Consider the following 12,709-nt stretch of genomic DNA (forward strand, 5'->3'; position numbering starts at 1 on the left):
CTGAGAGATGGTAGACCACCTGGATCGAGCGAACGAGCAATAAAAAAATGTTAACTTTGTTCGCGAACTGAACTTTTTGTCTGCAAAAAAATCTTTTGTTCGCACAAAAAAATACTCGTCGATCTTCTTTCCTGATAAGAAAGTATTTTAACCTCTCTTATTTTTTGGGACAAAATCTCAACGCCGATGACTCAGACAACCTTTTAACGACAATTTATTGCAAAAATATGCACGAGCCTTCGAGGCAAATAATCCGCGGAGATAATAAAAATAATAAAAAATCAATTAAGCGAATAAATAACTCACCTGCACACGTTGGACAACATTGCCCGGGTCCCGGCAAATGCGGACTGCTGCACGGCGTGTAACACTGCAAATTCGATTCCGTGATAACGCCAGCGAGACATTTGAAGTGCGTGCACGGATCATCGGGATGGGTCCATTCGGTGCCGCTTGAGTACGTTACGCCTTTATACACACATTCTGCGGATCGAAAAAAAAATTTTTTTTATTAAAAATTGCAAATAATTTAGATTTTTTGAGAATTTTGCTTTGGAATGAGCATTGAAGCGAATAAAAATACCAATAAGCCTACGCATACAGACATTCCGACTGACGACTGTCTCTATGCTAGAAGCAAATTTTTTATATTTTATATTATTATATATATTAATAATAATCTTATTTTTTTCTTCAAAATATTTATCATATCAAAAACAGACAGAAGTGTAGTGGGATTTCACATTCGGTTCGTACATTTTTCTCGACAAAACGATACGGCGAGTTAATAAAATGTGATATGATTGCTATAACGTTTTATTCCACATTTTGTACGCATGTGATATGATATGTAACTTTTTTTTCCATTTTTTATTATTTTATTTTCTTAATATATGAAATAAGACAACAACATTCCAGCATAAAATAATGATAAATTATTTATTTATCTTGTGTTACTCTTTTTTTTTCGACTGTAGATTTCTGTTTGTGTGTGTCGTTTGTTATTTAAACTTTTATTTTATTATTTTTTTTTATTTTAAATTTTTGCACATATAGACTGCGAAAGTAGAAACAGTGACTTGACTTGCTTACCTTTACATTTGTCGCAACATCCACCTGTTGCTTTTTGCACGAGAATATAGCAGTCGTCGATCGAGGGACAACTCTCCGATTCGCATTCAACGAATCCATTCTGAAATAGAAGAAGAAAAAAATTTAGGTTAGTTTTTGTTTTGAATGAAAAAAATTTTTTAATATTTATTTTTTTAAATTTTAAAATTTTTTATCATTTAAAAATTAATTAATGTTTTATACCTATTAATTAATTAATATTTTTTAAATTATTTATTTTTTTCTTTTTCAAATTATTTTTTTTTAATTTTTTTCATAAATTTGAATATGAAAATCGAATGAAAATATTTTAAAAACATTAAAATTAAATTTTTAATTTAATTAAAATAAATTATTTTAATTATTTTTTTTAAATTTTAATAAAAAAAAATATTTAGGTATAATTTGTTTTATTTAAATTTTTAAAAAATTTATTTCTTGATAATTTTAATTTTTTTTGTTCATTAAAAAATTAATTTAAAATATTTTTTGGATTAATTTTTTAAATGTTTATTTTTCTCGAATTTTTTTTTCTTTAAATTATTTTTAAAGTAGTATCAAAAATCATTTATAAAAAATTTTTTCGCTTAATTTTAAAATTAATTTAAATATTTTTTTAATGTTAAATTTCAATTTATTAATTAATTTATTTAAAAAAAATAATATTTTTTTATTGAATTTTATATATTTTTAAATTAAATATTTAATTTTTTCTACTTAAAAAATTTTTCATTTTTTTCTCATAAATTTTTCAATCAAGTCATTGCCCTCAAAATATTTTTTTCTAATTTTTCTTTTAAAATTCTTTCAGCTCGAGAAACGTTCAAAAGAAAAGTATTTCTTATCCAAATACAAAATTCCTCATCACGCCAAACAATGACCATCAATGTTATAAAGTGTCTCTTTCATCACCATTCATTTCAAACACGATCGAGGTCTACTTTACACACACACAGACCATTTAAGATAGATAAACACTGGCTACTAACTACTGGTCACTATTTACATCCGTCTATTACGAGGCGCCAACATCACAACACCTTGATAATGTGATACGAAACGCGCTGCTTAGAAACGAAAAAAAAAAATATTAAAATAGCCTTACAGCGAAATTGCGTTTCTAATCAACATTCGTACGTAGCTTTGTACGGAATTTGTCATCTCTCTCTATTTCTCTCGGCGTGCATCGCTGATGACTTTTTAAAAGTGTTTAAATGGTCGAGCGAGTGGTGCACAAGTTCCGACGGTAAATTGGTTTTTATCACGACTTTTATTACTATTTTATACCTTTTTAAAGAGTCGTTGTTGTTTGTCTCAAAAGATAAAAATAAATGGCATTCATTCATTCCGTCGCTCGCTCGCTTGATCGTTCGTTCGAGGGAGACAATAAAAATGAAAATAATAATAAACAATTAAATGAGTTGAAGACGACGACGACGAAGAAGAAGGAATTTATTAAATCTAATAAATTGTTATTATTACAATAATTCTTCTTAATACAATTATTATTATCGCACTATTATTACAGCTCTATCTCAATTCATTCCTTTGCCGATTTTTTACTTTTATTGTTCAAGACACACAATTGCTTCGACTCGAAAAGTTGATTTCTTAAATTTTTTTTTAAAATTTTTCGAAGAAAATTATTTTTTATGAACTTTTTTAAATTAAATTTAAAAAATAATTTTTTAAATTTATTTTTTTTTAAATTAAATATTCTTTGACCTCAATTAAGTTTCAAAAAGCTCAAATGTAATTTAAAAAAATAAAAAAAAAAAAATTAATTAATAATTTATTTAATTAATTAATTAAAAATGAATATAGAAATAATTTAAAATTTTTAAATTATTTTATTTAAAAGTTGATATAGAAAAAAATTAATTAATTTTTTTTAATAAATTTAAAATACAATAAATATTATTTTAAAAATTTTAGAAAATTATTAAATTATTTTTTTCATTTAAGGTTTTTATTTAAATTTTTCGTATATTTTATTAAAAAAAATAAAATTAGGTAGTTATTAAGATTTTGTAAAAATTAAAATTAAATTTAATAAAAATATTATTTTTTTTCTATATGTTTTTAAATTCAATTAGATTTATCTTTTTTTTTGATTTTTTTTTTCATTTAGCAAGAAAAAATATTGAAAAATGAGATTTAATTGTTAAAATAATAAATAATTTAATATTTTTTTTAGTAAAAATAAATAAGAATATTTTAAAATATTTAAATATTTTAAAATTAAAATTAAAAAAAAAAAATAAATTAAATCATTTTAATTTAAAAATCTTTAAAATTATTAATTTATTTTTTTTGAATTTTTTAATAATTTTAATTTTTTTTTTCATGAAATAAAATTCTCGTATGGAATCCTTTTTTCCGTGTTTCAAAACTAAAAATTGCATTTCAATTTAATTCCATTATTCATTTATTTATTATTTTATTTCAGTCGTACGTATGTGAGTTTCGCGCATGCACTCCGCTCGCATATTTATTGCAATTACATACAATAAAAATGATAAAAGTGTTGCAGCAAACATATTATTACATTACAAACAGACAAACGCGCGAGTGAATAGAGGATTAGAGCTATTGTAACATGAATTTTATTGTGCCTTTGTATGAATAAAACAGATAATTAATGTAAAATTAATTCCTCTATAAATATCAAATAAATATTTTTTAATAAAACTTTGCCATTTAATTTCTTGATATAATTATTATTTGTGGTGCTGTCGCGTTGCACAATAAATTACTTTTGATTTTTAATTTATTTTCGTGCCACACGGTAAGAATATTTTCTATTTCTGATGCTGAAAGTTGAATTATATTTATTATCATGCAGAATTTATTGATATTGTTTGTTGGGACATTTTGAATGACACTTCTTGTTTATTTATTTTTATTTTTTTTTCGTTAGCAAAAAATCAATTCCAGACGAAATTTAACGCAGCACAACAAGTAAAAGCAAGCACCTTTCTTTTCTACATTCTTAACTGTTTTTCGCATTTTTTTTGTCGTTTTTTACTTGTGCATAACAAAATATAAAGTTACCCGACAGACATCTGATTCGCGAGAGACAACATGCACAAGTGTACGCGTGTGAGATGACGACGACGATGAAGAATGAAAAAAAAGACTTAAATGTAGTTTAATTTAAAAAGTTAAAAGTTTTGAGAGAGTGTGAGTGTTTTGTACAAGTTGAGATCAAAAACGTGGCAATTTTTGAAGATTTTTTTTAAATTAAAAAAAAAATCGAGATAAAAAATTATAAATTTGAAAATTTTAATAGAAAATTTTATTTTTAAAAAAATAATAAAAATTGTAGAACTTCGGAAAAATTATTAAAAATCAAAATTTCAACAAAAAATTTTAAAATGGCATCAATTAAATTTTATTTATTTATTTTTATTTTTTTTTTTTCATTCTAAAAAAGTCTAAAAATATTTTTTTTTAATATAAATTTTTAAACAATTTTTTCTTTAATTAAAAAAATAAATAAATTTTAATTAAAATATTAAAAAAAAATAATCAAACTTAATAATTTACACAAAATTTAAAAAAATAATTAAGATAAAATTTAAAAAAATTAATTAAAAATATTTTTAAATTTATTTAAATTTAAATAAAAATAATTTTTAATATAATTTTTTTTTAATTTTAACAAATGGCTAAAAATTGAAAAAAAATCAAAATTAATTTTTTTGTATTGAAAACTTAAAATTTTTAATGACGTGATTGGAATTTCCCTTTAAATTAAAGTAAATATTAAAAACACTTGTCCTGTAAATCTGCTTGAATACATTCTCACAATTCACTAACATTCACAGACATTTTTTTATCGTATCCTATTCCTCTTGCATACCACAACCCGATCGTCGTCGTCATCGTCACAGTTATTAAGAGAGATACTTTTACACGCTACACACCGAGCTATTCATCACACATAACATAAACAACAACAACAACATATTGAACAAGGTCGCTAAAGGCCGTTCCGTAGCTCCGTACTCGCCAGCTACACAAAATAATCAACAACAACATCAATGGTAACACAATCTATTAAATACATTATTTACATATCATGCAGTTTATACTTCACATATCTCACGATATGCAATTTTTTCTCGGTTGTCTCTCGATTTGCTACGCAATTTATAGCTCTAAATATTAATTTAATACATAAAAACAAAGAGACTGGTAATTACGACTTTATTGCATCATTTGAGAGACAACAAAAAAAAATAAAATTTACAAAACGAACGGGAAATGTATAAAAATTCCCAACTCTCATCATCTTCTCGAAGTGAGTGAGTGTGAGCGAGATGTGTGAAAATAAAAATTAATTACTTGTCATCAGTTGTGTGTTTTGGTGTGAAAAATGTACATTTTACTCATTCCTCATTATTAATATACTACAACATTGCTCAATAAATATATATCGAAATAAACAAGTTTGCTTTTATTTAATTTTATTTCAGTTTTAAGTCATCCGCAATTCACGAGTTTTGCGTTCTGCAACAATGTTGCCGCAAAATTAATGGCACTCTTTCTGTTCTCGCGCGTATCGCAAAGAAACACTGAAAATGAGTTCATAACAACGTGCAATGACAAAATGCGACATGACACTTTAAATGTGTGGAAAAATTAATAAATGACGTAAATTAATTAGTATTGAATGGTGTGTGATTTATCAAGACAGAAAAAAAAGTTTAAGGAGAATTTTTTTCGCGGATCTTATTGAAATAATTTTTTTTGAGAAATTTTTGTCGATTTGGCGATGAAATGAATTTTTATTTGAGTTTAAGTTGTGCGTAGAAATATTTTTGTTTCGACCCACGCTAAATAATCGCGACGCGTCTTCACACATTTTTTTATTTACTTTTAATATTATTATTTATTGTTATTTGGAGTTAATGAAAAAAATTTCGTTAGTTTTGATATGTGAAAGTAAATGAGGGAAAATGAAAGGAAACGAAAGCGCTTTTTATGACATACTGAGAAATAGTATCTTAAGGATGTTAAAAAAATCTTTAGAATACAAATTTCTTATACTTCGGTAGAATTAATTATTTATAAGCTCATACTTAGTACTTTCTATAAAAATAAAATATTTTCTCAAAAGAAAAAAAATCGATCATTATGATTTCTGTGGATTAGAATCATATTTTTCTATCCATTACATAAAGTTTGCTCGGGACTTTAAAGATTCTTTTTTAATAGTCGATGAGGAAAATTGAAATTTCTTTCAAGTATTATTAGATAAAAAAATGATCAATGAGCTATTTTACGACTCTTGTTGGAACATTTGATATTAAGGATCCGCGTTTGGCATAGAAGAGGTTTGATCTGACAATGTTCTTTTTTTATGTTTCTATAACTTCTTATTAAAGAGTTTCTTCGGGATGGTTTTATTATGAAGTTCTTCCTTGAATGTTTATGAACTTTAGTTAAACTCAACGAAATCTCAAGAAAAAGCTTTTGGGAACAGGCTGTAATTTTGCATCCATTTAAAGAATCAATTTTTTCTTTTATTGTTTGATTAATTGGTATGATACAATCGAAAAATTTTTGTCACATTCCTTCCAATTTTGTTTAGCTCTTGGTTGAACTTAATTTTTCTCATTGTATCCAAATCGACTCCAAAATCGTAAAATAATTTTTCTATGAAAGATATGCCTCTTTCCAATTAGATTCTTCTGCATCCTCAAATTCCAAATTCTTTTTTTTTTGTAATTTCATTTCACAGACATCCATTTCTGTTCCTGCCAAAAGAGCCATTTTCCTATTGCGAATCAAAACGGAACAAGAAATGTGTGTTAAAATTATCATACATTAGCAAAGACAGATGATGAGATAGTCAATTTGAATACAACATAGTTCGTAAGTATAAGGTCATAAAATAATAATAATAATAATATTACAAATAACGAAAAAAAAAAGAATCTATTCTTCTCCGTTGTTCAAAAGCACACTATACAAAAAAATACATTTATTATGCAAAATTTTATACTCGTTTTTTTTTTCTTTAAATAAATATTATAAACATATATAAATAATTCATTGACACCACATCACATCACACACGCCACAAAAGAACTATTCAGTTGTTAAAACTCTTGTTAATAATTTAAACAATTATCATCATTATTATTAGTGGTTGTTGTTGTTGTACTTGTTCAATTGTGGTTCATACAGCGAAACAACTACTAACCATTAAAATTGAAATTCCTTGTTGATATTTTTTTTTGTTCGAACAAGTTTTGTGTTTAAACAAAATTCTTCTTCTTCTCGAGATGCGCGTTGAAGAAAAAAAAATGTTATTATTATTTATAAACAGACAGAACATTTTTATGAGGTTGTTATTATTAAATTTGAGTGTTTGTGTCTATTTTTTATTGTTATTATATGGATGTTAATGTCATTTGATGTTAATAGTGACCTTTTATTGATCTGCTAGATCATCTTTTGAACGCCTCAAAAAAAATATAAAATATCATGTCACAAACAAGCCAGCAAAAATTTATTAACTGGTTAATGTTGCGGTCAATTATTGATCAGATACTTAATAAAAAATATTACAAATAAATTGTGTCTTATGTCTCCATCAGCAGTGCGGCGGCTCTCGCGACTCGACTCCGTTCTATACAAATCTCGATATTTATGGCTTTAATAAATTGATATTAAGTGTGTGTCTCTCGATAAATTTGTTACAAATCAAAAAAAATAAAAATAATGGAATCGAAAACACATCAATACGTGATCTATTTGAGGAACGGAGCGCGATCGTCATGCAACGGCGACGTAATTGATATGAAATGGATATTTATCATTCTCGCGGTTCATCCACGCGTGTGTGTCTATGTGATTCGCGAGATATTAATAATAAATAGTAATAAATAGATTTTATATAAAATCAAACGTTTATTATTAAAATAAATATGGGCGCCACTTTTGTTTTGTTTTGGCGCCGCATACAAGTGTGACTATCGTACGGGGCACTAATCGCCGTTTGTTTCGTATTTTAGTGTTTTTTTTTTTGGTTTTGCGAGAGGAGATATAGATGATAAATAATATTGGCGAAAAATTTATGTAGATTATTATTTGCTAAAATGGATTAATTTTTTTCTTTTTTTTTCCTTCTTCGTTTTTTTTAGATTTTAGACTGATTCCGGTTTCAGACCCAGCTTTTTAAATTAGGACAAAGTTGCTCATTTCTCCTCGACCGAGAAACGAAAAGCAGGATAAAAATAAGTTATAAATCACTCAAAAATTACACAAATATTACAAATTTATTGCCTTTCACAAATGTATGCAAAAAAAAAAACTATTCAGGTAAACAAAAATTTAAACTTTTTTTTTTTATTTTTTTTCCCCTAATTTGAGCGTATTTTAAATTAAATTTTACTTAATGAAGAAGGTAAGTACACTTTTTCATAAAAAAATGTATTTAAATTTCAGTAATTGTTATTTTTTGGGTGAAAATAAGAAGTCCTGCGACAGAGATAGGATTTGTGGCGCCATACAATAAATCAACTCACCTTACAAATACAATTAAAACAGTTTGTAATGTTTTTTAGGAATGACACAGGAACAGGTTCATTTTCGTTTGTACATGGTTGCCTTCTGCCGCCTAAAATGGAAAAAAATAAAATAATTTTTAATAAAAAACATTTTTGAAATTAAAAAAGAGTTCATTGTAATAATAATTTTTATCTAATAAAAACAAAATAATTATAATAAAAGGCGGTAAAAATGAAAAGAATTCTTTCATTTCTTTACATAATAATTACTAATATTTATTATCCACAAAAAAATGTTGTGTGTAAATGTTTGTTCATGTATTTAGGTAATGATGGTATTTAAGCCGGGCATGAAGGTAAAGAGGCAGACAAGTTAGTTATAAATGGGATTAAGATCAGACGTGCGTTCAGTTTTGTTTGTTCAACACGAAAGTTCTAAAAGAGTGTGATGAAGAGGTTAAATGCGTTTGTCGGTGTCAAAAGTGAAGTACTTGACAGCGATGAACTTTGATTTTAATGAACTGAAAGATTTTGAATCAATTAAGATTGAAGCTGAGACTCTTATGTCGAATCTGAGACTCTCAGCTTTCATTAAAACCAAAGCTGAGACCTTCAGATTCAATTCAAGTCAAATCTGAGACTCTCAGCTTTTATTCAGACCAAAGCTGAGACTTTCAGCTTTCATTCAGACCAAAGCTGAGGTCTTCAGATTCAATTCAAATCAAATCTGAGACTCTCAGCTTTCATTCAGACCAAAGCTGAGACCTTCAGATTCAATTCAAGTCAAATCTGAGACTATCAGCTTTCAGATCTCATTTAAAACTGAGATGCTTTCATTCAAAAAAGCTGAGACCTTCAGCTCAATTCAAATTCTTGATCAGAAATCAGCTTTCATCAATTGAACATTCCATCTGAAACTTCAAAGATCAGACATCAATTAACATTCCATCTCTCAAAGCAAAAATCCATTCAATGCAATTTCTACCTTTTTTGGTTTTTCCATTCATGAAACAAAACTTCCTCATCTTCCATGCAATTATGTCGTCACAAGATCAAAATCATTCATGTTCTCTTCATCGTCATCGTCGCACAGGCAGAAAACAAAACAAAAAGGTTAAAAAGTAATCCATGCAGAAGAGGATGTCGATAAGTATTACAAAACAATGAAACAGCAATACGAAAAAAAAAATCGAAAAGAAAGCAAAACAAGAAGGAAAAAAACTAACATAAAACAGAAGAAAACGACGACGACGAGAACACACATAAAGAAGTTACAAAAGTAAATATCCTTAAGTGGTCATAAATAATTTTATTTTTGTTGCATGCCTTCTTTCCTACAGCACGCCAAGGTACAACACGCATCAGATTAAAAAATTAAACAAAATGCATGTGAAAAAAATTTCCTGTTAGCGCCATCACTTTGCCTGTTTTTTGTCGTTTCATTCTTTTTTTTTCGTTCTCTAATTTTTTTTTTCTTCATAAATAAATAAATAAACCAAAGATTTGAGTCAATTGACCGACTCTTGTTTTTTCTTCGAGACAGAACAAAAAAAAAATAATTAAGGTATTTCTTGCGCCACAGGATACGACTTTTTCAGAATGTTTTGTTTGTAGATACTGATCAATGAATTAGGAATCAATTTTTCGGTACCCTTCTGTAACATGGGTTCCCGTGTAGTTTTGGGAATGAATGAAGCGCCAGTTTCTAAAAAAATATTAAGTCATCAATGTTAACACCCGAACTACGACTTCGAGTTTAATAGAAGAAAAAAGAGAAAAACAAAAAAAGATCGTAGATAAGAAACAATTGGATAGCAATGAAGTAATTAAGCACAGCATGCAGTCTCCCGAGAGAGAAAGAGCGAAACTCCCAAAGAAGGTTGGTTGCTGTCGTTGACTCACGTTACGTTCCGAGTATTTCGTTCGAGATAAAATAAATGAGTTTATTACGAATTCACCATAAAAAAATGTCCAAATACGGCGACACCGAGCAAGAACAATTCAATTGACATGGATTGACTCATAAAAAATGCATTCTGAATAAAAATATGACTGGCAGGTATTTTTCATCTCTTTCTCTCGTGTTCTTGTCTTGGCGTTATTATTCATTCTTAGTTCTTGTAAAAACAATCGTTGAGTAAATACGCGGCGCACTGCCACCCAAGCATTGACTTCTTTGGCTGCGTTGTTTGTCTTGCACAATAAAATAGAAGTAAACATATGCAAAGTAAGAAGTTTATCAAGATCATACGGAAAAAAATTATTATGATGATTGAGGAGAAGGAATAAATCTTCTCAATAAATGTTTTTAATATTTTTGGTAAATATTTTAAATTAAAAAAAAAATAATTTTAAAATATTTAAAAGAAAAAAGAATTGTTCGTTAAAATTGATATTTGGAAAAAATTTTAGGTTAACAAATAATTTAAAAAAAATATCAAAAATAATTATTTGTAAGCCTAATTTAATCTTACTAAAATTGTAAAAATTTTAAAAATATTAAAAAAAATTATTAAATAAATTAAAAAAAAATAAATAAATTATAAATTATGAAAATTAATAAATTTATAAATTTTTAAAAAAAATTTCTGTATCATACGATAAATAAATAAATAATTTAATTTGTTAAAAAAGAAATAAAAACTATAAAAAAAATAATTAAAAAAAAACAAAATAATTCTCAATAAATAAAAGCTTTATAGAACTGAATTTTATTTATTTATTTATTTTATTTTATTTATTTTTTTATTTGTTTAAATTTAAATTTAATTTAAAATTTTTATTAAGAAAAAAATAATTTAAAATATTTTTTTAAAAATATTATATTTAATTGGAATGTTTATTTGGAAATTTTCAATTTTTTTAAAAATAAAAAATTCAATTTCTATCAAAAAAGGGTGCAAATTTATTATTTTTATTTATTTTTTTAATTAATTTTTTTTATATAATTTTTATTTCTATTTTTAACAAATTTAATTATTTATTTTTTTATCGTATGATACAACAATTTTTTTTAAATTTTTTTTATAAAATTATGGATTATTAATTTATTTATTTATTATTATTTATTTTTTATTTTTATTTTTTTTATAAAATTAATAGACAAAAAAATATCTTGTTAAATCAAAATATGAACAAATTACTCAATTACAATCCACAAATTCAATTTTTCGATAGTTGGCTCGTGTACTCCTCAAGCAAAAAAAAAAATCTTAAAAAAACGTGAGTATTGTCGTCATCATCTACTTATCTCTTTCTTTAACGTCATTATTCGATAAATTCTTTGGAATCCACAAAACCACGCAATAATGCAAAAATACGATCGTTCTGTGGAAGCAAAAAAAAAAAAATAAAATAACAAGAAGAAAGATAAATTTTATTTTAATGTTAGGCGAATGACGTTGCTTATTTCTATTTATTTTGTCTGTTTCTTGATTAGATTTTTATTTTTTTGCTTTTTGGAAATCAACAAGGAGCTCAATTTATTTGTGTCAAAAATTCATGAAAGCGGATCTCATCTCATCATTGAACAGATTTTTTTTCTTATCTAAACAGCTTGATTTTGAATTTGTCGTTCCATTGTCTCGCGAAACTGTCGCACAGAGAAAAAAAATATATTGAATGTTACAAATTAATTCTAAATCGTCTCAATCCGCAAAGTATAATAATATTAATGAGCGACTATAACAAATAAATTCAGATTAACATAATCATTTTATATTTTTTTAGTCGTTTTGCTCTCTTTGACGTTCTCTCGCTCTCATTTTTAACTCTCTAAAAAATATTGAAAAAAATTCGAAAAAAAAAAACTTGAAATATGTGAGCAAATTTTTCAAAAAAAAAAAAATTCGAGGAAAAAAAGATGTAAATATACGAATTTCTATGTTAGATACATTTTTTATTAATAACTTTTTATCATCGTCAGTGATGGATTTTTTTTCAGGTTACCAAAAATTGGGGCTCATTTTAACGGAAAAATAATCAAAAAATTATCCAAAGAAGGTAAGTTTTTAATTTTTTTTTATGAAATATTTTTTTAAATATTTTTATTAAATATTTAATTTTTATTTAATTTA

At 25.7% G+C, this 12,709-nt stretch overlaps 1 protein-coding gene across 1 annotated transcript in view; it reads right to left on the bottom strand.

The window, feature by feature from the left end:
- The window catches only part of LOC134830569 (BMP-binding endothelial regulator protein-like), a 32,908-nt gene that overhangs the window by 9,111 nt on the left and 11,088 nt on the right, over positions 1–12,709 (bottom strand). Inside the window, exons 3-5 of the mRNA XM_063844095.1 lie at positions 8,652–8,743; positions 1,093–1,192; positions 307–483 (exon numbers count right to left, since the gene is read on the bottom strand). Coding sequence (XP_063700165.1) covers positions 307–483; positions 1,093–1,192; positions 8,652–8,743 — 369 coding nt within the window. The remainder of the gene's footprint in view (positions 1–306; positions 484–1,092; positions 1,193–8,651; positions 8,744–12,709) is intronic.

Source organism: Culicoides brevitarsis, chromosome 2, assembly GCF_036172545.1.
Source record: "Culicoides brevitarsis isolate CSIRO-B50_1 chromosome 2, AGI_CSIRO_Cbre_v1, whole genome shotgun sequence".
Classification (NCBI taxonomy): domain Eukaryota; kingdom Metazoa; phylum Arthropoda; class Insecta; order Diptera; family Ceratopogonidae; genus Culicoides; species Culicoides brevitarsis.